At 42.2% G+C, this 26,581-nt stretch overlaps 2 protein-coding genes across 7 annotated transcripts in view; one reads left to right on the top strand and one right to left on the bottom strand.

The window, feature by feature from the left end:
• Window positions 1-10,606, bottom strand: part of sidt2 (SID1 transmembrane family, member 2) — a 28,129-nt gene extending 17,523 nt beyond the window's left edge. For both annotated transcript variants that reach the window (XM_056283034.1, XM_056283035.1), the window contains exons 1-7: window positions 9,807-10,606; window positions 9,164-9,285; window positions 4,693-4,857; window positions 4,488-4,533; window positions 2,391-2,492; window positions 1,813-1,896; window positions 1,308-1,473 (exon numbers count right to left, since the gene is read on the bottom strand). In XM_056283034.1, coding sequence (XP_056139009.1) covers window positions 1,308-1,473; window positions 1,813-1,896; window positions 2,391-2,492; window positions 4,488-4,533; window positions 4,693-4,857; window positions 9,164-9,285; window positions 9,807-10,055 — 934 coding nt within the window. In that variant the 5' untranslated portion in view covers window positions 10,056-10,606. The remainder of the gene's footprint in view (window positions 1-1,307; window positions 1,474-1,812; window positions 1,897-2,390; window positions 2,493-4,487; window positions 4,534-4,692; window positions 4,858-9,163; window positions 9,286-9,806) is intronic.
• Window positions 10,607-13,455: 2,849 nt separating this feature from the next.
• The window catches only part of sik3 (SIK family kinase 3), a 96,583-nt gene continuing 83,457 nt past the window's right edge, over window positions 13,456-26,581 (top strand). For 4 of the 5 annotated variants that reach the window (XM_056283503.1, XM_056283506.1, XM_056283505.1 and 1 more), the window contains exon 1: window positions 13,480-13,767. In XM_056283503.1, the coding sequence (XP_056139478.1) occupies window positions 13,480-13,767 (288 nt within the window). Of the gene's footprint in view, window positions 13,768-26,581 lie in introns of all 5 variants that reach the window. The other variant, XM_056283507.1, reaches the window with a different exon arrangement.

Here is a 26,581-nt window from a genome sequence, read left to right as displayed (position 1 = left end):
TCCCTCCATGATTGCTTAGCTGCCACCAAAGACTGGCTGTCCCTTAATTTCCTCCATCTAAACCCCAACAAAACTGAAGTTCTCTTAATTGGTCCTGAGAACTTTGCCACTGCAGTTGATCAGTTTATTGGTCCACGTCATTCAAACATCAAACCTACTGCTAAAAATCTTGGTATCATCTTGATCACCAAGCTTGTCCAATCCTGCTTTCTTCAGCTAAGAAATATTGCAAAAAGCAGAAATACTTTGTCTTTTAAGGACATTGAAGCATTAATTCACATTTTCATTTTCTCCAGTCTAGATTACTGTAACTCCCTCTACTCTGACCTCAACCAAGCTACTTAAATCGTCTACAGCTGGTTCAGAATGCAGCTGCTAGACTACTTACTAGAAATAGCTGTAGGTCCCATATTACACCTATTCTTGCATCCCTCCATTGGCTTCCCATAAAATTCAGAATCTATAAGATCTTATTGATTACATTTAAAGCACTGCATGATCTTGCCCCCAGTTACATTTCTGATCTTCTCATTCCTCATTCCACTTCCCGACCACTCCGATCCTCAAACCTCAGTCTTTTATCTGTCCCTCACTCCAAATGCAAAACAAAAGGTGACCGAACCTTTGCAGTTTTAACCTCAAGCTTCTGAAATAATCTTCCCCAACCCATTAGATTCACTGAATCTTTGGACTGTTTTAAGCAGCTTCTAAAAAACCATCTTTTTATAGAGCCTCACCCCTGCCTTCTGTTTTGTTTCGTTTTTAGCTTAGTCTGTTACTCCCTATGTCATTTCTTATATTCATTCAATGTATTTTATGTATTTATTCGTATTTTGTGAATTGAGTGTAAAGCACTTTGAAACTGTATGTTTTTAAAAGTCCTATAAAAATAAAAAAATGCTTGCTTGCTATTTTGTGGAGGCCAGCCACTTGCAGGAGTTTCTAATGCCATATTATTTACTGACCGGGACCCTGAAATGTATAATGGTGAACACTGCTCTGTGGTTAACTTACAATGGAGATGAATTTAGCCATTAATACCTTAGTAGATATATTCATAATGAAAATGCTGGACATCTCAATACATTTTGATGTACTCTTTAGCATCAACCTTATATATCTGCCATAAAAATAAATAATTTTCACTGCCATCACACATGCCTCTACAGAACAATTTAGAGAGTGCTACCAGAATAGAAGTGATATCATCACAACAAACATTAACTTAGTATCAAAATCATTTTGCCTCAGAAAAAAAGTTCAAAAGTCACAGTTTGAGATGTCCATATTGCTCCTGTGTGACTTACAGTTGATGGCGGGGGAGACTACCACGTCTACAACCTTGCTGCGGTTGCCTGCATCAATTAGCTCGTCAGGACGTAGTGGGTAGAAACGCAGTGGACCCCCGCATGCTTCATCCTCAGTCTTCACCACTACCACCACATAGAAACTGTTGCTGGGGAAGTCCTTTCTCTGGATTAATAGGGGGAGAGAGATGAGTGGATGTAACTGGAAAAAAAACAAGCTGAAACATTAGATATCAGATTGGACTCTGCATCCATCTGAGTCGGATCCAGCCTCTGTGTGGAAGTGCTCTCTGTATAACTGAACACTCAGATTTTAAGGGAACATTTTTATATTACTTGTCATAATTTGTTTCCCTGCCTTTTGCCCAGTGCCTGCTGGGTACAGTCCCCCAGGATCCCAAAGTCAATTAAAAGGGTATAGAATATAACTAATTTCATCATTTGCATCCCATATTCAGTAGTTCAGCACTTGGTAATCGACGTGTCTCTGCATGTTTTACATTACCTGCACAGTAATGGCACCTTTTTTGGTCATGGTCTGATACATTCCAATGAAGGCTACATTGTTGTCAAGATCATACACAGGGCACTGAGGAGAAAGAAGGATGGATGATCAGACAGAAATAACCATTTATGTGAATTTGAAAAGTAGAAATAAATGTTTAAAATGAAGGGAAGAAAGAGAAAGAAAAAGAACAGAAAAAAAACAAACCAATAACCAAAACAAGTGAGGTTGTGACGAAATGATGAAAAAAAGCGAAAAGCGGCAGGAGGAAACAAAAAAAGAAATCAAAGGCAATGAGAAAGAACAGAAAGAAAGTGAGGGAAAAGAGTGAATAGAAGAAAGAAAAAGAAAGAACAGAAAGACCAAAAAATAAAGGAAGAAAGAAAAGAGGGGAAAAAAAATCAAAGAATTAGACAGAAAAAACAATGAAAGAAAAGCAGGTAAGAAAACAGAAAAATAAAAAAGGGAGAAGGAAGTGAAGGAGTCTGCTGATCATCCAGCTGGGGGCCACTGGAGGACAGCAGCAGTGGTATGTTGAGGTCATCTAGGGACTAGTGTGTGACTGGGGTTAGCTTTACCTGAATGTCCTGGATAGACATGACAGAGCATGGGAAGTTCATCTCTGAGCTGACTTTGACAATCACCGTATCCACCCCATCAGGAAAGACATACTTAAAGTACTGAGAGGAGGGTAAGGTGAGGGGGGGTGTGCAGGGGGAGGGAGTAAGAAAGGGGGCAAACAGAGAACATTAAGGAAGAAAAAACAGTATGACGTTATTACGGTCGGGGATAAAATACACAATGACAGCACAGGCCAGAATCCCAACGAACACCACAGTGAAGCATTTCTCTACATTTTCTGTTTCTCTACACACCATGTGAGCGTGTGATAACTGCTGTGGCAGAAAAAAAAAACCATAAAAAGAAAGCCAAACCTGATATCATGTACATCTAAGAAGTATAAGAATGAAAACCTAGACAATTATCTTCAGATGAAACCAACACAAAACAAAAGGTTCTTTTTGCTCTCTCAAGTGTTGAAAAGCAGAATTAGTGTCTTGACACACACATACTTAAAGATAAAAACAAAAAACAGAAATCCTCTTGCGTAAATATATATACTATATGTACAAAAGTATTGGGGCACCTGGCTATTACGGGAACTTTTATGACATCCCATTCTAAATCCATAGGCATTAATATGGAGTTGGTCCCCCTTTTGCAGCTATAACAGCTTCCACTCTTCTGGGAAGGCTTTCCACAAGATTTTGGAGTGTGTCTGTGGGAATTTTTGCCCATTCATCCAGAAGACCATATGTGAGGTCAGGCACTGATGTTGGATGAGAAGACCTGGCTCGCAATCTCTATTCTAGTTCATCCCAATGGTGTTCGATGGGGTTGAGGTCAGGGTTCTGTGCGGGCCAGTCAAGTTCTTCCACACCAAACTCAACCAACCATGTCTTAATGGACCTTGCTTTGTGCACTGGGGCACAGTCATGCTGGAACAGAAAAGGGCCCTCCCCAAACTGTTCCCATCAAGTTGGAAGCATAGAATTGTCCAAAATGTCTTGGTATGCTGAGGCATTAAGATTTCCCTTCACTGGAACTAAAGGGGCCTAGCCCAACCCCTGTAAAACAACTCCATACCATTATCCCTCCTCCACCAAACTTTACAGTTGGCACAATGCAGTCAGGCAGGTAACGTTCTCCTGGCATCCGTCAAAACCAGACTCATCCATCAGACTGCCAGACAGAGAAGCGTAATTCATCACTCCACAGAACACGTTTCCACTGCTCAAGAGTCCAGTGGCAGTGTGCTTTACACCACTCCATCCAACGCTTGGCATTGTGCTTGGTGATGTAAGGCTTGCATGCAGTTGCTCGGCTATGGACACCCATTCCATGAAGCTCCCGGCACACAGTTTTTGTGCTGATGTTAATGCCAGAGGAAGTTTAGAATGCTGCAGTTATTGAGTCATCAGAGCGTTAGCGACTTTTACACACTATGCACCTCAGCACTCGCTGACCCCGCTGTGTGACTTTACGTAGTCTGCCATTTCATGGCTGAGTTGCTGTTGTTCCTAAACGCTTCCACTTTTCAATAATACCACTTACAGTTGACCGTGGAATATCTAGCAGGGAAGAAATTTTACGAACTGACTTATTGCAAAGGTGGCATCCTATGACAGTACCACGCTTGAATTCACTGAGCTCTTCAAAATGACCCATTCTTTCACAAATCTTTGTAAATGCAGACTGCATGGCTAGCCACTTGATTTTATACACCTGTGGCAATGGGTCTGAATGAAACACCTGAATTCAATGATTAAGAGGTGTGTCCCATACTTTTGACCATATAGTGTATGTATATATAAAGTGAAAACCAGTGGTGTCAGATTGGAGGGTGTTGTCAATAGTCATCTCCTGTATCTACTTGTTTTTCTCCTGTAAAGCGCTCCAAGACTGCAACTGTGATTTAAATCTATAAAAATAAACTTGACTTTTCTACTTTCAAAATTTCTATTTTAATCCATATATGATATAATCTTGGCCCTAACTTTTCAACTAAAATAACCACTTAGGCACATACAGAAGTATGAAGACTTTCTCACGCTCTCTCACATGCACGCATACGCACACACACACAGACACACACACACACAAAGTTAAAATACCTGTGGCTGAGATGGTGAGGCAGTGAAGGTAAATTTCTTGTCTGTCCTGGTAATCAAGGAAAAATGGAAAAATATACACCAGACACTTACAATCAGTTAAGGGTATTCTAATCATGAATGCCTTATAGTGACAGTTTAGGCAGTGATCATTCTGGTAAGAGTAACAGTAAATGTTTATGTGTGACTATACAACTTCATGACTCACTGCAAGGTGAAGCTCTCAATACGGCTGACCCTGAGCAGGTAGTGTGTGCCTAGGGTAGAGAGGGTGGACACATCTATATAGAAGTACTGGATCTCAGAGGCAGCCCGGGCCGGAGGCTGACACAATGTCCGGGCCACATGGGAGTACGGATACTTCCTCTGGTATCTGGCAGGAAGAAGAGAGGACAGAGAGATACAGAAAGGAGGGCTCTTGTTAAACTCATTTCGGTGTCCAAACGTATGGCTGAAAGCTTGCTTCCTAGGAAAGATGTTGAGGAAAGAGTGAGAGACAGAGATCAAGACATAATGGGAGGAGGAAAAATGAGGAAAGAAATAAGAATGTGTGAGAGAGATGGAGTTACCATTAAAATAATTTAATCCTAAATTGATAGTTTACCAACCTATTAAACTGACGTGACATAACTAGATAGACATGTGTCCTTGAATTTATAGTATTCATGGACACACTTTTTATTCTTGAGAATAAAACGGACGAGATTAGAGACACATATCACAGACAGAATGGATCATCCAAGTTGACAAGGAGAAGAAGCAAATAAGAACAAAATGACTGGTATTAGTTAAAGAACTTTAAATGTAGTTAATTACAGAAGTAACATACAATGGAAAAACAGTGGTGCTAAAGTAGTTTTAACCTCAGGTTTATTTTAAACCATCAATATTTATCCAGGATGTAATCTTTGGTAAGCTCTGAACTTAGGCAATAAAAACCTCCTGACCTATGTAACAAGGAAGTTTTTCTGCCTTGCACACAACATATGTCTCAGTTGACAACAGAACTGTCCAAGGCTAATTACTTGAAAAAGGAATTTTTTAAATGCGAGGCATGTGACACACGAAGGCCATGTGAAACAGAGGTTTTACTTCTCCAATGACCCTGGGGTAGCTCATTTATGGTAAGGATGTTTTTTGTTTTTTTTAATCTATGTACAGCAACAAGGAAACCTAAAAGAAGAACTGAAAGTCCTAAGTCCACTGAAAACCTACTGAGGCAAACTCAATCACCTGCATGCACAACCATAATTTTTTGGCTTATTCACTCCAGTGTTGCATAACTATAGAGAGGGGCCATCAGTATGACTGAGACCACACAGCTAAACTATTGGCAAACAGCTGAACTTCCAACCTACTATAAAATCATGTGCTATTAAGCAGAATTTCACAGGCAATCTGCCTAAAAACTATGAAAAGCTGTCAGCATACGATATGTTAGATAGCTTGTTCTTTCCTGTAGTGGATATCTGTGTCAGTCTTGGTGAGCAAAAAGCAGAGTTCAAACAATACAGCGACAACGAATAATGCAATAAGAACTAAAGTCTTCCTAAACAACCACTGAGCTTAGAAGCTGCTTGAGAAAGCTACTAAAATGTAAATGCAGTGAAAATGCAACATATGCTCACCACAGCCAAAAAAACAAACAAACAAAAACTAACAATTGCTGCTGCAATGACATAACTATATCAAGTTGCTAATATATTATAAATTAGCCATGTCTATCCAAATTAGAGCATTCATTAAACGGGAACTGAGCCTGGAAGAACCTCAGGAGTGAAACTTGGTCACAGAATTAAAGTTACCCCCAAACTGCATACCCACAAAACTTTATCAAGAATAAAAATGGCTACTACCATTTTTTATACTTTCCTCTTTTACAAGGTTTTTATGTGTACATATAAATCTCTGCACTTCTGTATGCAATGGCCTTATCACATGACCCAAAGTTTTGCAAGAACAGTAAAAAAAAAAAAAAGCCAGATACTCCCAATAAGCAATCCAAGTGTATGACTGAGAGAATGAAAAAGTGCTGCTGGTTATACGAATAAAGGCTTGTGCTAAAACCTCATGAGATTTTGGATTTTTAGTGTTCAGGAAACTGGCTTTTGCCATCCACACAAGATCTCCTCAACTAGTTTCAACATCCTGATATATGTCAAAAAGCAGAGAAGGTCAGGATTAGGATTGGGCAATTGTTTCTGTTTTCATATGGTCCCATTGTGGCTACTTGAGATTGCCGATAGGCAATCTGATCACCAGGAGGTGGGAGTAAGAGGGGGTTTGGGGGAGCTACATTATAGCACGCCAGTGAAATGCCAGCATGGACGATTTAGACTTAGTATCAAAGAAAAATATAAACTCTTGTATTTGGGAATATTAAGGGTTTTACCTGGTTTGTAGTAGTAGTATGTTTATATTAATAAATAATGTATTCAGTGTTCAGCATTTTTTAAATTATTATTGACGTTACAATTTAATTTGGATTAAAGATTCTAAATAATCATCTTGATCATGGCTCAGCGTCTGACGCAGCTTTGAAATAATCAAACCTTTCAGCTTTATGCAAGTAATAGAGTTAAAGTTACATGAATAAACATTTATAAAAGAGTGTGACAATTTTATTTAAAATATTTAAACATAAAAAAAACTCTATTTAATAGCAATGTCTCCACTATTCAAAGAATGGCTCTCTTTTTAAAAGTCTGTGTGTTCATGCTTGGTGCAACAATATCACAGCATCATGTTCCATTCAATGTTATTATCTTTAATATCACAATCCAAATCATATCCATAACGTTAACTACTCTCATGGAGCGCAGAGCAAAGTTTTGGTGAGCAGGCATATGGAGAACAGAGATGCGGGGTGTTAAATCCATGGAAGAGACAGTAAACTCATTTGTAATGAGGGATTTAAAATTCACTCGTCACTCGTGCTAATTAACAAGGCTCAGCAGGCGGACACGCTGCTCCCCTAGAAACATCTCTAAATGCACAGTACGGTGCAGATTCTAGAGATTATTTTTCTAACATCTTAGTTCTGACAGTAAATTAGTTAAAATCTCCTTACTATCGGCATAGGAAAAACCAGTCGTCGATATACGATCTGATCGCCAATCTGCATAAGCCCAGTCAGGATCATGAGCTATCCCAGAAACGTATGTGCCTTTCTAAATTGTTGGGAGTATTCTTGTAAATCTGGTGTAGAACATATGAACGACTAAGCAGCAATTACTTCAATAGAATTCCAATTTTTACATTTAGCCATTATAACTATTTCTATTGTATCTGTTATTCTTCCAGTGTTCTTCCACCAAAGCACACATTGGACAGTAATAGAAACACAATAAACCACTGTTGAAATTTTATAGCAAAAAGACCTGTGGTACACATATACTGAATATGTAGTATATACAAAAGAACCCTGATTCAGGAAGATATAGTCATGCTCAGTGAAAGAAATTAAAGTAGAGTTGGATATGAGTTCTTTCATATTCTTCTTCTTTCAGCTTTTCCCCTGTTTTTCAGGGGCCACCACAGCAGATTTTACAGTTTCCATCAGGACCCTGTGAGGGCACAGCACCAATGCTGGCCATTGTTAATGTGGGCCTCGACCAATTCGGTATGGTCTTGTCAATCTGCATACTGATTTGGCAAAATTTTATGTCGGATGCCCTTCCTGACACAACCACTAAACCCTATGGACGGGGGCACAGGTAAAGCACTAGGTAAAGGTAAACAGAAAAGAAAAGAAAACCCAGCACCAAACAGTTTCAACACCACCCTCCCCAGATCTCAAAGGATTTCGGCATGTAATATGTTACTGCTAGATTGAGTGAAGGGTATTCTGCTGCCCATCTCAGAGCGGCCCCTCAAAAAGTGCTCTGAAGTGCCTATCAGAGGGGAGGAGTTAGAACAGGCTGTGACCAGGGTGTGATGTGTCAGCAGTGATGTTGCCTGCCTCTTTCCTGACTCTGCTGCTGGGACACAGGCCAGGGCCTGATCAACCCTGGCTGGGTCGCCTGAGCGAAGATGTATAATGCTGAAAGACAGGAAACACCCAAGGACCTCAGGAAACATCATTGATGATGTGTCCCAGTGCATCCTAGGATGTATCTTCTAATCATTTAGAAATAATTTATTGAGCAGGACTTCCTCTTTCAGTGTTGTATTCTGTAAATTGTGTAAACACAACATGTCCATCTTTGGAGAGAGAGCCCTCCTCTGTTGCTCTCCCTGAAGTTTCTTCCTATTTGTTCTCCCTGTTAAAGGTTTTTTTTTTAGGGAGTTGTTCTTATCCGATGCGAGGGTCTAACGACAGGATGTTGTGTTGCTGTATAGCCCCTTGAGACAAATTTGTAATTTGTGATATTGGGCTATACAAATAAAATTGACTTGACTTGACTAGTAAACTAGAAGTTCTCAATTGTTTCTATACATTACCATTTGTGAGAACTACAAAGCAGCCCAAGGACAAGTGGTTGCAACGGGACTCCAGAGAAGCAGAGAAAAATAGCAAGACAGAATGGCTGAGATATTCCAGGGGTCCAGAGACACCAAAGCAACTTTAAAATGCAAACAAATTATTTTTAGGATGACTTTTTTGTTTGCCCTTTTAGCTCGTCATTCTGTCCGAGATGTGCTCACACTAATGCAGTGTGAATAATGTGGATACTTACAGGCCTCTCAAGATGAGGGGGACCTGGAAGGATAGCACAGCTTGCTTCTGCCGAACCACAAAGAGGATCGGGGTCTCCAGCCCTTGTGATAGCACATCCACCGATACACGCACCCCCTCTGTCTGAGATTGAAAGCAGGAACAGATCGAGAAAAGGAACGATCATAGGTGATGTGCAAAATATCATGATAATCATAAGGAACTTAACACGATATCAATATCCATCACAATATCAGCTTAACTACGTACGCAAATACACCATATTTAATAATTCAACTGATATCTATGACATTGATCTTATTGGTAATGTAAAATATAATATCAAAGCAAAACTAGTTGTCAGATAATACCCCCTGAAATATTCCAGACTTCACTTCGTAAGACATCTTAGGTATCAGACTCTCAGTATCATTAATTAACATGACAAAATTGTGCATCACAAAATGAGAATATCTGAATTTTATTCTAATAAAATACCACTGAAAGACAATGGATTATAGTAATGGATTATTGCCCAGTCCTGAATATCATCATCTCCATTACAGTGCATCGAGTTGGATATCCCAAGAAAACAGTTACAACTGTCTACTGGTTCAGGTTGCTTCCTGTAAACAACTTGTAGTGAAGTTATAATCAAAATTTACCTTAATTCTGGAGACTGTGTGGTTGAAAGCATAGATTGTCTGGTTGTCACTCGTAACCGTGTCATTGTAGGTGACATCAAACTCGGCGTCTTTCTGCACCACCGTCTTGGTTTCCCCCATCTCGCCTGTACAGCATCCAAACACGGTCACGCAGAACCACAACAGGACCACCAACTCGGGTTTAATCCGACCGAGACGGGCTTCAGAGTTCGATTTATGCCGAGATTTCCAACAGCTCATTAACACCATCTCTTGAGTCGTGTACTTGGCGACGTCCTCCCAGACTGGCGACAGATATCCTCTGTTCTCCAACCCCTTACCGGCAACACAAGCGACAAATAACCCCCGTGCTTCACCATCCAACAATGACTTGGCTAGGCGAGCTGGCTAACTCGACTGTACCGATTTCCGAAACGACAAAACGGGCCGCTAGCCAACTGACATACTAAAATTTTTGTTTACATTAGTTATTAATGACTGTCTCGTATTTCACTGACTTAAGTAAGCTATGTGACAAATTCGAGAATTTGAGTTGAGACACCAAAAGGTCCTCAGTTATTCTTCCTTGGGCTAGCTTAGCACCGTTGATTCGGACGCTGGCAAAACAATTTCACAATTTGAAAGGGGGTATCCACCGAGCGAAGCGAGTCTTGTCGAAAATAAGGCATCTGCTAGCGTTTTGGGACTTTGCGCAGGATGATAAACTAATGTCACATCCTGTATTTCCAGCTCACAGACACGGTGGAAGTGTTGTCCCTGTCTTGCTGATAGCCAGGATGTGTCAGGTGGATGTGTCAGTAGCGTCCGCCCCACCTCCAGGTTCTGAGGCAGTAAACAAACCAAACCCAGCGCAACGTGATGACGTCATCTCTCACGCTGAGTGAAGGGTTGGCACGTCAAAGTACTGCACGGTACATTTAGAAAACAATTTCTATGAAATCGTGACTTTCTTAATCGAGTGTCGACCAATCCGTTTATTGTTTAGACACTGCACCAGGCTTTCTAGAGTTAAACGGGTTGTAGTCTGGATCCTGTAACCAAAATGGTCAAAATCAGAATTATAATCAACTTTATTGGCCAAGTGTGCTTTATGCGTACAAGGAATTTGACTCCGGTTTACTAATGGTTTACTCCGGCTTCTAATACTTACAGATATCACTCAAAAAAAGAAGAAAAAAAGAAAGGCAACAAAAAGGAAAAACAAAATAAATAAATAGGTATAATGAAGAAAATACTGGACGCTGAAGTCGTGACTTAAGATGATAAAGAAAAAAAGGGAGGTAAAATAGGTAGGTATATTGAATCCCACTGCCAGTTCAGTGGGTTAGAAAAGCATCAAGCTTTATACATAAAATAAAATGAGAGAGAATTTTACCAATCCAAATGTACTCTGATTTACATTAGCATCCGTTCAAACATTCAAATCCTCCTTTCAATTATTTTTTTTTGTCAATTACAGTGATCATTGCTGTAAGGTTTTGGACAGGTGACATAAGAAAAACCCGAAATCACATGGACTTCGACATTGTTTTAGCTACTACATGCCATCAACTGGATGAGAGACAGCTCCTACATGCTGTCAACTGGTTAAGAGACACAGGCTGTAGGAACTCTTTTCAGCCGTGTAGTGGCACTGTCTTCAACTTTTGAAGAAGCCAGAAGGTGGACGTAGAATAGAATAGAATAGAATAAGTTTCGCACATTCACAGACGCAAAGCATTAATGATTTGAATATTTATGGATATTATTCTAAATGCTACGAAAAGGGGCATTTGTTTCCATCTACTGTCACTGAAATTCCCAGTGGGTATTCAATAATAATGAGAAGAAGAAGAACAACAACAACAACAACAACAATTAAAGGTAGGTAGTCCAAGGGCTGTGTTCATTGATCAAAACATTGGCAATTTAGGCTAAATAAATTATTAGTGAGGTGATGGCAAGGACAGGCTATTGGATGAATAATTTGGTCATTCTTAATAATCTCCACTTTTTCCTTTTTTTCCTCAGTTCCAGAGGGTGAACGTTTGCATTGGCCTAGATGCAGATATTAGCATTCTCGGTGTTTGACTTGTATTCTTCTTCTCCTCATTTGTGACTTGTGCCTGAATGTGTGTGTGTGTGTGTGTGTGTGTGTGTGTGTGTGTGTGTGTGTGTGTGAGAGAGAGAGAGAGAGAGAGAGAGAGAGAGAGAGAGAGAGAGAGAGAGAGAGAGTACACCATAGCAGGTTATTTGAGCATGGTGACTGATCAACAACTAAAAAGAACCTTGACAAAGTACAGACTGAGTGAGCACAGCCTTGCTACTGAAAAGGGGAGACAGGAAAACTTGGCTCCCTGCAGAACTAAGGCTGTGCTGTCATTGCACCCTCAGTGAGCCTGAAAATGAGCTACACTTCTTCACCAAATGTGAAAATATAAACATCTTAGAGAAGCACATTTTAAACAATTCGAACTAATAACAAAAGGTTTTCTTAACCTATCAGATGAAGAAAAATTACCAGTCCTACCAGGGGAAGACCCAAAGAGCTGTAAATTAGCAGCAGCCTATGTGGCTGCCTGCCATAAAATGAGGGACAGTGAGTGACAGTCACCTGACACAAGTTGTTGCTGCTGTATTCGATGACAGTATGTTCTTTTGTTTTGTACTATGTTTCTTTGCTGTACTATGTTTCTTTGTTGTAGTGTGTTTGTTTTCAATGTTGTTTTCCAAGTGGCTTTCCCCCCCCAATGTTTGGACACTTGCTTTGGCAATATGTACATTGTTACGTCATGCCAATAAAGCCATTTGAATTTGAAATTGAGAGAGATACATTTAGTAGTAATATTCACAGTTAACACGTAATTATGCAGGCTTTATCTTCGTTGCTTTTAACTGTGTCGCTGGTTTTACTGGAAACATTCACTTCTCTAGTCTAAGACGGTCAAAGACACTTCTGGGGCCATGCAAAAATCATACAGGATATATGGAGTAACCACTCAACAACAATAATAAACAAGTTGAAAGCATTATCTACAAGCAAATCAATTCATTCAGTATTTTATACCCATAGGCAACAAGTCAAATGGCTGGTGTTTGATAGACAGGACACAGTCGTGTCTATAGAAAAGAGCGCTGCACATTCTCGCCCAAAATGATCAGGCAAACGTTCTCGCCAAATAATCTTTTTTTTCTTCTTTTTTATGTGCTCGGCTATCACGCCAAGATGGAGTGCAAAATTACACACTGGCCAACCCCCCCCCCCCGCTAACATCCGCCTTTGGTGGTCAATGTTGCATTGACCAAAGGCGGATGTTAGCGGGGTTTTTTGGCCCGTGTGAAAGGGGTATTGAAAATGTCTGCCTTAAGTTTTTACCCGTACGGTTTGAATTGAAGCTGGAACCAGTGTACGTGTGATAAAACATCATGAAGCTGTGAAATACAGAGTGCGGCGGGTTGCGAAGGGATCGCCGAATCCTGGGAACCTGACTGATAATGCGCATTTGGTTGTCGTCAAGGCAACCGCAATACGTTACTGTGGATGAAGTCATTTGTTACGCTCGCAGTTGCCATGGTAACAACCTGGAGAGGGCGCTGCAGAGGAGCGTGTCACGTAAAATGACGCGTTAAGGGGGGCGTGTCCGCGCTGCGCGCTGCGCAAGGCTGGTTGTTGTTCCCGCAGAGAGGCAAGAAGATGGCGGCCGTGTCGAGCGGAGGTGCAGCTGGGTCCGCTGCGGCCGGGATTACGCACTCTACCCGACCGACACACGGCATGGGCTCCCAGAACCGAACGCAGCCACCCTCCGCTATCAGCCACTCCAGTCGAACCGGCCCGGCCGCGGGCTGCATCACTAATCCGGGCCACCCTTCGGCCACCAGGGCCCCCCCAGCCCGAGTGGGTTTCTACGAAATTGAGCGGACCATCGGCAAGGGAAATTTCGCGGTTGTAAAGCTAGCCACGCACATCATTACCAAAGCCAAGGTAAGACGGCTGATGTACGGCCTCTGGAGGGAATTCATGACGAGTTGTCATCGTTGTGTTTCCAGTTTCTCGGCTGTAGCGACAGTTCCTCAGTCCTCTTGCCCAGGATGACGCCGGGGCCTTTAGGCTCGGCAGAGACACAACAGCCAGCTCGCTTTTGATGACACTGCTGCTTAGTGCGGGGGTGTCAAGTAGACACGGGGCATCAGTACTCACCCCTCTTTCCGGGCATATTTTACTCAAGACAGAGTATATTTTAAATGTTGGCAAGCCCTGATATGAAAAGAAAACGAGATGGGCTTTGCCCAGAGGATATGTGGCATAGTGTAGAGGACGGAGAAAAGGGTAACTGACGGGAGATGGAAACGATAGAGGGGGGTTCAAATTGAGTAACGAAGCTAACGTTAGCTAACTTATCAAACAAAATCATTTGCTGTTTGTGTATTTTGTTTTCTCACACATTTCCGACACAAGTTTTACGCCAACACTCCAGGTGTTGGTTAGAGGCTTGTAGCGCCTAGGATAACGTTAAATCAACAACACGACGGGTAATTGTATGGGTTACCGGAGTATTTAACGTTGTTGCTCGGTCATTTTACGAACAATATTGATAAGTTAAAGACGTAAAAGACAAATAGTGTATTTCAATTTTGAGTGATTAGTAGGGCTAAATGAGACCCACAGCTCTGCTTAATTGCCAACTCCTGTTATGGTAAGGTTAGTAGTGCGTGTCAAAGCGGTATTTAAGCGTTGTATACCATTTCTTTTAATCCAGATATTTTGCTTAATGCATTTTCATTTACTCCAGCTGGCCAGGATGCTTTTTAGAAGTCAACAATTGTAGTGTATAGGATGTCCTAATGCATTTTGAGTGTGGATAGATGCCTTTGCATAGAGTAGGCGTCTTTTGAGTATATGCTGGTTGTTTGAAACGGTGACTGGAGCAATGATGACATTATCAATTGTGGAATTAATACAAAATATCCCAATGCTAACGATCAACCTTGTATTACAAACTAATAACTTGTCCTGTGACAACTAGAACTTAGCGTTTTCATTCAGGCCTATTTGTTCTCTGTTGAACAGGTTATGAGACAACACAGGAAAGGGATTGCTTATGTTTTCCAAGTTTTTCTTCTTTTTCATTGACCTAAAAGGTCTAAACATTTTAAAACAATTGCTGTTTGACCTTTGGGAGCATCGCCGGTGTACAGCGATGATGTTGAAAGTATCAAAGAAAGTTGGTAGGTGAAAGAGACACAGTGATGCATTTGAAGCATTTGAACACAGCATTACCAGTAAGATTTCCAGTACTAGCCTAGTTGTTGCCTGGTTTGTTTCAAGGTGTTTCCCTTCGATCACAGCAATGTAATAACGCACATCAGTTATGATGGGTGCTGGACGGAAAACAAATAATAATAAACATAAGTATCCTGGGTTCGCATGCATTAACGGCTCCAACAAAACAGTTTTTTTTTACTTGACAAAGAGCCTTTGACTGTGGCACGAATAAAGGTGTGTTATGGCAGCTGAGTGTGTGGGCTCCACTTCTGTCTCCTTGTTGACATACACACAGAAAGGCAGACACAGGTCATTTGCTGCTGTGCAACACAGTCCAGAGAACCTTCCATTTAATTTCACAGTGGCATTTGATGCCAAAATAAACTCGGGCCAGTTAGTGCTGTCTCTCAACTCTCCAGAGATGTTCCTCAGAGGACTTGACGACTGTATTGATTGGAACGCCTGGTCATTTATGGATCAAGTGATATGGGGGGTGATTATGATGATGTTGTTCTGTCTGGAATGTTTTATATTTGTGGTTATGTGCGCATGGGCACAACCTCTAGTAGAAAAGTACAAAGACAATGAAAAGTAATAGTGACACATTGGCGAGCCCTCAGGGCATGTCATGTTCCCCCTTGTGAATGTATGAGTGTGTGTACTTGTGAGTGAATGACTGAAACAGAGGAAAGATTGGAGAGGGACAAAAAGACAGCAGATGATGGTCAGAGAATGAAAGACAGCCCTTGTCATCTGTTGACTGTGGTCATCGAAAGAGCAGTTGGCTCATGATTTTCATAGAGTAGCGCCGGGATTTCAGAATCTCCCAGATGCTCATGAATATCAGAAGAAAAGAAGGCTGCTTTTACATGAAGCTTAGAGGAATATGAATATGGATAAGGGTGCCAGTGGTCAGATAAAATGTACCATATGTTGCTTGGGTTTATAGTCTACCTTTAAGTGCAATGCAATGAGAGTTGCTGACTAGTCAGAAATAGCTGAGCAACTCTCCATTGTCGGATGGAGGTGGATGATATTCTGCAGTACAGTCTCATCAAAAGAGACTTGGATGCATCTGCTAGGTAGCTAATAATAAGCCAGAAGGATTTGTCTACTTTAGGGCAGTTTGCAGTCTTTACACTATTAAAGTTTGTATCTGATAATTCCACAGGCATTGTATTCAGAGTTTTGCAACGATATGCTGTCACTTCAAAAGCATATTTTACCAGGTCTACTGGAGAATGGTAGGTTGCTGCATGTGCTTACACAAACAAAATTACACGCATAAATTCATTTTGTGACAGCCACTGTTCAAATACTGGATGTTTTCATATCGCAAGTACATCTTCTCTTGATGAAAATCAGCCATTATAAATAAAAGCAGGACTTATGATACTGTCCTACTACTATGATATAGGTAGTTTGGCTTTGCCTAGATATAAGTTTAGCGGTTATTGTCTCCATGTAACGTGTGGTTGGTTTGTTATCCTTCAATTACAACACTAGAAACTTATCCAGTGCTCTTATCTTTCTTTGGGTAGGCCTAATAGCTCTTTGGTTTAAGAGTAGGTGACAATATTCCATTAAGGATGCCCATGAGAACCGAATGGACAGCAGTGAGGCATATTGATCAGTGGGATGATCTTATCACAGGGATGGTCTGGTGGTCTGATCCATATGACAACAGACATCTGTGTTGCTGCAGTGTCCTTAAGCAAGACAATGAAAGAACCCCCCCCCCCAAAAAAAACCAAACAAACAAAAAAACAAAACAAAAGTAAATATGATCAGAGCTACAATATTAAAGATTGTCCTTTTTGATTTTTATTTACTGATGCCCATGGTTATATTGGTAACTGCAGTGTTTAAATGCTTAATATGAAATGGAGTCAACAGTGTTATTGTGTCAGCAACCCAGCCACTGAGGATGCACAAGCCAGTGCATTCTTAGTGCCGGTCCCAAACCCGAATAAATGGTTGGATGGTTTGGAGACAAAGCAAGAGAGACTGAGATGGTTTGGACATGTGTGGAGGAGAGATGCTGGGTATATTGGGAGAAGGATGCTGAAGATGGAGCTGCCAGGCAAGAGGAAAAGAGGGAGGCTAAAGAGGAGGTTTATTGATGTGATGAGGGAGGACATGCAGGTGGTTGCGTGACAGAGGAAGATTCAGAGGACAGGAAGAGATGGAAACAGATGATCCGCTGTGGTGACCCCTAATGGGAGCAGCCAAAAGTATTAGTAGTAGTAGTAGTAGTAGTAGTAGTAGTGTTGCTGTGTCAGCACCTCTTATCCATCGCCAAACAAAGGCATTGAAGTCGAACTATCCATTCATAAAGGTCTGCTACAAGCTCAGTCTGCTATATCTACTTGTTAGATATGCCAAATCATTCAAAAAGGCTACCTCTAGCCTTATTTTTGTGTATTTGGCTGCAGTGGTATATTCATTTTCCAAGGAAAGTCCATATGGACAGTAACAATGAAAATTACCATCTACAAAAGAGTTCACAAATTAGATATTGATGGAGGGCCTTTTGCCTTAAATACAACAGTGATAGAAAATATTAAAAGGACATTTGTTTGCATGTAAATTGTCAGGATTGTCACTTTAATCATCACCGTTGCCTTGAAAAATGATGAACCACTTGCTGGCTGTGTCTGTTATTTTTATGAATTACAGACAATAACAAAATTTTGAAATTGCACTAGCTGGGCTCTGACCACCAGATACACTCCTGATGCCTAGGGGTGGGAATCTTTCGGAATCTCACGATTTGATTCGATTTTGATTCATGGAGTCATGATTCGATTCAATATCGATTTTCTATTCAAAAGGATTCCTGATTCAAAATCGATTCTAGATTTGGTACATAGCGGTGCTAATTTCAGGATCTACTCCAGTCTGCTGTGCGCTAAGAAAGGCGGTGTGGCAAATTATGGCATGAAAGCAGACTAAAGTATGTATAAGATTATGTAGTTTTTATATTTGAAAAGTTATATCAATTGATTGCAATAATGTGAACACACAAAGGCAAACCTAACCTTTCTTAGTGAAAAAACCGACGCGATGATATTTCGTACTTTGGCTCAATAAATCTAAAGCCTTCATGTAGGGGCGCCAGTGTTCTCAAATGAAACAGGCAATGGATGTATTTTTTGGGTTTTTTTTTGCCTGTTGAGAATTGGCTGGGAGTTTGGTAAAGTGGTACAGTGTGTGTTGGTTGTTTGTTAATGTTGCAGGAGGTCGTTGTTCCACTTCTTTCAACTTGGGGCGTATGATGTAAGCCCTAACATTTGTAGTGTTCCCGAAATACTTAACTTTCGTTTTGCAAATCTTGAATATTGAATGAGTCATGTCAGAATCATCAGAATCAGAATCCTTTTTTTTTTTAAATGTATTTCTGATTTTTCCCTTTTTCTCCCAATTTAGTGGTCAATCACTCTCTATTCTAATTCAAACACCCACCCTCATACTGTATGCGTTCGCCAACTGCATCTCTCCGGCCGGCAGTCTCGAAGGAGACGCCTCGCCACTTATGTGACAAGGCGAATCCAGGCTGAATCATTACTTTTTCCGACACACCCAGAGACGCATTCATGTGACGAACACAAGCCGACTCCACCCCCCTCCCGAAGACAGCATTGCCAATTATTGCCGCTTCATCGAATCCGGCCATAGTCGGATCTGACGAGGCCGAGGCGCGAACCCCGGTCCCCAGTGGGCAACTGCATCGACACAAAGCCGATGCTTAGACCGCTACACCACCGTGGACCCTCAGAATCAGAATACTTTATTTATCCCTGAGGGGAAATCGATATCAGCTCCTTCTTCCTCGGGAGATTGTAAAATTCAAAATGTGCCCAAACGCTTGCCTTCAATGATGATGGGACTGGCTGAATTTGTTGCTGCTCCATTTTTAGAAAGGCTACCAAGAGCTAATGTTAGCAGCGACTGACTAGCCACTGTCGTGTTTTCTGCAAGCCAGAACAGGTGTGCGGCAAGTCAACATTGCCAGCAGCAAGGAGCCTACTTAAGACTGGAAAAAAAAACGTTTTAAAAAATAAATTTTAGAGATTGTGAATCTATTCAGAATCATAAAAGATAAAAATCGCAATTCTTACGTGAATCGATTCCCCCCCATCCCTACTTATGTCTGGGTCAGACTACACGATTTCAGCCCGATTTGACGTCACCAACAAATTTCCAGCATCGGCCCAATTATGAACTTGGGGAACTACGAACGGGCGTCTTTACCCTGTGTAGTGTGACGTAATTGAAGAACAGCGATGTGGTGTCTGGGATGCCCCACCACACCCTGACGAAACATGGCGAAGAGAAAGCAATGCTATGCTTGCTGCTGTCAGGTGGAACAACGAAACCGAGGAAAGGTTCGTTGAGCAGTGGAATCAATACTCCTGCCTTTTTGACCCTTCCTCAAAGGAGGTTCATGACAGAGTCAAAAAGATTGGCTAAATGTTGGTGAGAAATAGCGGAGGCACTTCACCAATCCAGTGAGTAGCGGGTTAAGCTATGCTAAGTTATCATTCCTGGTAGCACTAGCAGCAACAGCGTCCACGATCATTTTTCCTTTCAGTTCAGAACACAAGACTGCCAGCATCACACATAGCGTTTCTGGAGCCATGATTGACAATTTTTTGACCCTCCTCCCAGATGACCTATGAACTCGTGCAAGATCGTGAAAGGCAGCATACATATGATGATTGGTCGCTGTCATACTTGTAGTGTTGCCAGTCTCCTGACCAAGACAGGGCAAGAATTTATGGTACTATGATTGCCTAATCTGACATGGTGACCATCGTGAAAGACAAAAATATCATGTAATTTGATCCCAGCTTTAGACAGATCATCTGTATAATACAAATTATGTTAACAGTTTTGCAGCTTACATCAAAGAATAGAAATTTTTTCTGTGGTTTTCTAATTTAGAAATGCGATTTGAATAACCAGAAAATTCCATGAAAGATGTAACCAAATAAGCATTTAACATACTATAATGTCCAAAGATTTCTTTTTACAAAACACGTTTTTGTTCTTCCTCCGTTGCAGTTCAGAATGTCTGTTAACATGGTTGGTGCTGTCTGTTTCTGATATCTGCATGAAGTCTAGCAGTATATGTTAACCAGATGGTGAATATTTAAACCTCTAAGCCAAGTGTGATTGCACTATCTGGCTGCGCAATATTGACATTTCGAACATTTAAAGCTAGAATACGGGACATTTTACATATAATATGAATTTCCATGACATTCAAGCCCTTGCCAAACGAGTTCACGCAATGATGAAGCCTATCATTGCCACGTACATTTCTCTGTAGTTCACAGTGTACCGGAGTTTTAAAGAGGTATTAAATACTTAAATTTTTTTTTTGAGCTTTAAAATGAATGACATGACTGTACGGTCATGAAACACATCAATGCTGGTAATATTGACAATTTTTACCAAATTTATAAAAATCGGCGTGGCATGGATTGAAAATGGCTCAACACGCCATCTACAGTTTTAAATCAGCCCTGAACCTTGCAAGGTCAATGCTGACATAGAGTCGACCGGTTGGAGCTTATCTACGTAATTAAATTACTACTACTACTTTCGGCTGCTCCTGTTAGGGGTCGCCACAGCGGATCATCCGTTTCCATTTCTTCCTGTCTTCTGCATCTTCCTCTAGCCACCTGCATGTCTTCCCTCACCACATCCATAAACCTCCTCTTTGGCCTTCCTCTTCTCCTCTTCCCTGGTAGCTCCATATTCAGCATCCTTCTCCCAATATACTCAGCATCTCTCCTCCACACATGTCCAAGCCATCTCAATCTTGCCTCTCTTGCTTTATCTCCAAACCGTCCAACTTGAGCAGTCCCTCTAATATAATCATTCCTAATCCTGTACTTCTTTGTCACTCCCAATGAAAATCTTAGCATCTTCAACTGTGCCACCTCCAGCTCCGCCTCCTGTCTTTTCGTCAGTGCCACTGTCTTCAAACCATATAACATAGTAGCTGGTCTCACAACCATCTTGTAAACCTTCCCTTTAACTCTTGCTGGTACCCTTCTGTCACAAAACACTCCCGACACTCTTCTCCACCCACTCCACCCTGCCTGCACTCTCTTCTTCACCTCTCTTCTGTACTCTTCACCTCTCTTCTGTACTTTGGACAGATGACCCCAAGTATTTAAACTCATATGCCTTCATCACCTCTACTCCTTGCATCCTTACCATTCTGCTGTCTTCCCTCTCATTCACACATGGGTATTCCGTCTTGCTCCTACTAACTTTCAGTCCTCTTCTCTCCAGTGCATACCTCCACCTCTCCAGACTCTCCTCAACCTGCACCCTATTCTCGCTACAGATTACAATGTCATCTGCAAACATCATCGTCCACGGCGACTTCTGCCTGATCTCGTCTGTCAACCTGTCCATCACCATTGCAAACAAGAAAGGGCTCAGAGCCGATCCTTGATGTAATCCCACCTCCACCTTGAACCCGTCTGTCATTCCAACCACACACCTCACCATTGTCGCACTTCCCTCATACATATCCTGCACCACTCCTACATACTTATCTGCAACTCCCGACTTCCTCATACAATACTACACCTCCTCTTTCGGCACCCTGTCGTATGCTTTCTCTAAATCTACTACTATTACTTTCGGCTGCTCCCGTTAGGGGTCGCCACAGCGGATCATCCGTTTCCATTTCTTCCTGTCTTCTGCGTCTTCCTCTGTCACACCAGCCACCTGCATGTCTTCCCTCACCACATCCATAAACCTCCTCTTTGGCCTTCCTCTTCTCCTCTTCCCTGGCAGCTCCATATTCAGCATCCTTCTCCCAATATACTCAGCATCTCTCCTCCACACATGTCCAAGCCATCTCAATCTTGCCTCTCTTGCTTTGTCTCCAAACCGTCCAACCTGAGCGGTCCCTCTAATATAATCGTTCCTAATCCTGTCCTTCTTCGTTACTCCCAGTGAAAATCTTAGCATCTTCAACTCTGCCACCTCCAGCTCCGCCTCCTGTCTTTTCGTCAGTGCCAATGTCTCCAAACCATATAACATAGCTGGTCTCACAACCATCTTGTAAACTTTCCCTTTAACTCTTGCTGGTACCCTTCTGTCGCAAATCACTCCTGACACTCTTCTCCACCCACTCCAACCTGCCTGCACTCTCTTTTTCACCTCTCTACTGCACTCCCCGTTACTTTGGACAGTTGACCCCAAGTATTTAAACTCAGATGTCTTTGTCACCTCCACTCCTTGCATCCTGACCATTCCACTGTCCTCTCTCTCATTCACGCATAGGTATTCCGTCTTGCTCCTACTGACTTTCATTCCTCTTCTCTCCAGTGCATACCTCCACCTCTCCAGGCTCTCCTCAACCTGCACCCTACTCTCACTACAGATCACAATGTCATCCGCGAACATCATCGTCCATGGAGACTCCTGCCTGATCTTGTCCGTCAACCTGTCCATCACCATTGCAAACAAGAAAGGGCTAAGAGCCGATCCTTGATGTAATCCCACCTCCACCTTGAACCCATCCGTCATTCCAACCGCACACCTCACCATTGTCACACTTCCCTCATACGTATCCTGCACCACTCCTACATACTTCTCTGCAACTCCTGACTTCCTCATACAATACCACACCTCCTCTCTCGGTACTCTGTCATAAGCTTTCTCTAAATCTACAAAGACACAGTGCAACTCTTTCTGGCCTTCTCTATACTTCTCAATCAACATTCTCAAAGCAAACATCACATCTGTGGTGGTCTTTCGTGGCATGAAAACATACTGCTGCTCGCTAATCGTCACCCCTCTTCTTAACCTAGCATCTATTACTCTTTCCCATATCTTCATTCTGTGGCTGATCAACTTTATTGCTACAGTTCTGCACATCGCCCTTGTTCTTGAAAATCTGTACCAGTATGCTTCTTCACTCCTCATTTATCCTCTCGCTTTCAAGATTGTGTTAAACAGTCTAGTTAAAAAACCCACTGCCATCTCTCCTAAACATCTCCATGCCTCCACAGGTACGTCATCAGGACCAACTGCCTTTCCACTCTTCATCCTTTTCATAGCTTCCCTCACTTCCTCCTTGCTAATCCACTGCACTTCCTGATTCACTATCCCCACATCATCCAACCTTCTCTCTCATTTTCTTCATTCATCAGCCCCTCAAAATACTCCTTCCACCTTCTCAACACACTCTCCTTGCTTGTCAGCACATTTCCATCTCTATACTTGATCGCCCTAACTTGCTGTACATCCTTCCCATCTCGGTCCCTCTGTTTAGCCAATCGGTACAAGCTCTTTTCTCCTTCCTTAGTGTCTAACCTGTCATACAACTCACCATATGCCTTTTCCACCTCTGTTCACTTTTCGCTGCATCTCCTTGTACTGTACTTCCTCATTCCACCACCAAGTCTCTTGTCTTCCTTCCTCTGTCCTGATGACACACCAAGTACCTTCCTAGCTGTCTCCCTCACTGTTTCTGCAGTGCCTGAACAGCCATACGTAATTTAACTATCTACGTAATGAAATAATAAAAAAAAGAACGTTAACGCCCTCTAATCAGAAGTGGGCGACCCACCTCTCACAGCGCTGCCCTTCAGTGTATGTGAAACCGTGGTCATTTTTAAATATATGCTGATCGAGACTCATCATTCAAATGAGTTTACTCGCTAACCTTGCGCCTTTATTACATTTTCTACCAACCTTTTTGAATTTTTCTCAGTTTACAGTTATATTATTCCATCATTTTCAATTTTGGTGCAATGGTTCGCACTTGTGATTTTGACAGCTGTAGAAGCACCACCGGACAACTGGGTCGGTTGGGCTGGCTCGCACTGCGGCTGGGGGAGCAGTCGCCCCATTGCCCGCCCCTCTCCACTACCTGAAAGCCGCGGCACACCTTGTGGGGCCTGTTCCGTCTGCGGTGTATCCGCATCATGGTGGTCAGGGCATCTTTGAGGGGTATAACATGATGTGCCGGAAGGCGGATCGGTGGAGGGAACTGGCTACGGCAGTGTATGGCGGTGAGCCAATGACTCGCACCAGGCCCCTCTTGCAAATTTCCCCAGTTACTCCTGCCCATGCTCCTGCTCCACACATCCACCCCTCCTCCCCTCTCCATACTTTGCTCACTTTTTAGCATTTTATGCGGTTGGTGGAGTTAGGCTCAGACTGAGGGGACAAGTTACACTTTAAATCTGGTATCTGGGGTGACATTCCTGCGCTGCATTCCTGCGCTGGTGCACCGGACATTATGCGTAGTGATGCGTTTTATGTCAACCAGCAATCATTGCTTTGCCAGAGCGGAACTTCCATGTGACAAAATTGTTCGCATGCCTCTGACTGGCTTTCCTTCAGGACTTTTTGCCAGAAGGCGTCCGGGCTTGGAAGCTATAGAGCTCCAGTAGTTGATGTCACGCAATAGTCAAATTCAAAACACCGCCATTTTGGCAGGAAAGCGGGCCTATTGCTGGGCAAATGACTGCTAGCTTGCAGCAAATGTCTTCGCCTGCTGTGTTTATACAGTGAATATGGCGGATAGCTGTTGTGTGCCAGGATGCCGGAACAGTTGCGGACAAGTAAAAGGGAGGGCATTTTATCGGATTTCTAAAGATCCCGAAAAACGACATAAATGGATTACTGCCATGAAACGTGCTAGAAGCGAACAGAAGAAAACTGAGCGATGGGACCCCACAAGCAACAGATTCCGCTTGGGTAGTGACCACTTCATATCAGGTACAGAATACAACACTTACTAATGTTAATATATTATTTATTTAGCAGGGTTTTATTACAGTATCTGACAATTTTATTATGCTAAAAGGCAAGTTCGACTTGTGCATTATGGCGTGGATTTTGCGGGGCTAACAAAGGCTTAGATAAAAGAACTAAACCTGTTGCTCACTAAAACGTGACTGGACATTTTCTATTTACTTATGTTTTAGGGAAAAAGAGCGATTACCCTCTGTCACCCGACTACGTCCCATCCATTTAAAACGCTTTGCTGAACAAAGCGTTTTACAGTAACTGCTGTTATCATAAAGGTTTATCATAAAGGTGTAATTTAGTGTATGAGGTGGTGCCTTTTGAAATCCATTCACACAGTGATAATGTAGTTAAGTCTTGGTTAATCGAAGATACAGACTAGCTAACGCTACATACAAGTTATGTCGCCGATTACATTACACTGCCCACTGCTTATGCTAACTTTAACTAACATGAAGTGACACTTACCCTTCCAGTGTCGAGAAGGCAATTTTTAGTCAGTAGACTCCAAAGCTGAATATTTGTCACGAATCCAGATTTCGTCCATTTGTACCCCTCCAGGTTTTTGTAGGCTTTCAAAGACTCCCCAGAGTAGGACGAGGGAAAGTTGATCAAGTAATTGTAGATGTCTGGGTACTGCAGGTCTAGAACGTTTCCCCTTCCGGCTGTTTCAATACTCGTGAAAAGCACCCCGGGGGCATTGCAAGGGTCAGTAATGTTTCGCAATATAGCGTTCAATGTCTTTTGAATTAAAATGCGCAGTGAACTCTGACTGCTTGAAATCGACGCTGGCGCCATTAATTTTTGCTCACTGCACACGCTTTTCTTCCTGCCAAAATGGCAGTGTAAATAAAACTAGTCACGTGATGTCCAGAGCTCTATGGCGGGAAAACCTAAGAAGTGTGCATGAAAAGTGTGTGATGCTCCAGAGAAAAAAGAAACTCGGCATTCAGAGGAAGAATTATAGAATAAAAAAAGTGATCGACGACGAGGACAAGTGAAGCTCTGGCGGCACGGCGTTCCAGTGGTTAGCATTGTTGCCTCACAGCAAGAAGGTCCTGTGTTCGAACCCCAGGCCGTCCCATGTTCTTTCTGTGTGGAATTTGCATGTTCTCCCTGTGTCTAAGTGGGTTTCCTGCGAGTGCTCTGGTTTCCTCCCACCATCAAAAAGACATGCATGCACTGAAAAAATGGGTAGAGGTGGGAGGTTGTACAATTTACAAAATCGCATTTCGTATGTATGACATGATTCATTTTCAGTCATGTAGAATTCTTTTAATTTTGATGGATGTAAAATCTAAAAGTTTCAATCATGTTAAGGACGAATGAAGAAGTTGTTTTGTTTGGAAACCCCGCTCCCTTTGAACAGCGAAAACTTCTGCAGTGGAATTACCGTCCGCCATCTTTTCACTCGTGTTCCGGTCGAGACAAGACTGATACCCCAATGTGTCTTATTCCTGCGGGGTTCTTTTTCGGTCTAGCACTGGGTCAGTATACACACCAGAATTGCTGTGTAATCCGTCTCTGCTAACAGGTTATGGGCCCAGAGTTACCCAGCGATTTACCACCAAGAGAAAAATCGCGTCGTACAGCGTGTCTGACGAGAGTTAGCATGCTACACTAGCCCCATGAGCAGGCGAGCTGCCGAGTCGAGTAGCCGCTGGTCTCGGCTAGTTTATGACGGAGGTGAAAAGAATTATGAACTGTGAGAGACGAATATTTTGGGCCATCTTCGGCTGCA

Source organism: Lampris incognitus, chromosome 7 (genome assembly GCF_029633865.1).
Source record: "Lampris incognitus isolate fLamInc1 chromosome 7, fLamInc1.hap2, whole genome shotgun sequence".
NCBI classification, from domain to species: domain Eukaryota; kingdom Metazoa; phylum Chordata; class Actinopteri; order Lampriformes; family Lampridae; genus Lampris; species Lampris incognitus.
This window is presented reverse-complemented; position numbering and strand designations above follow the sequence as displayed.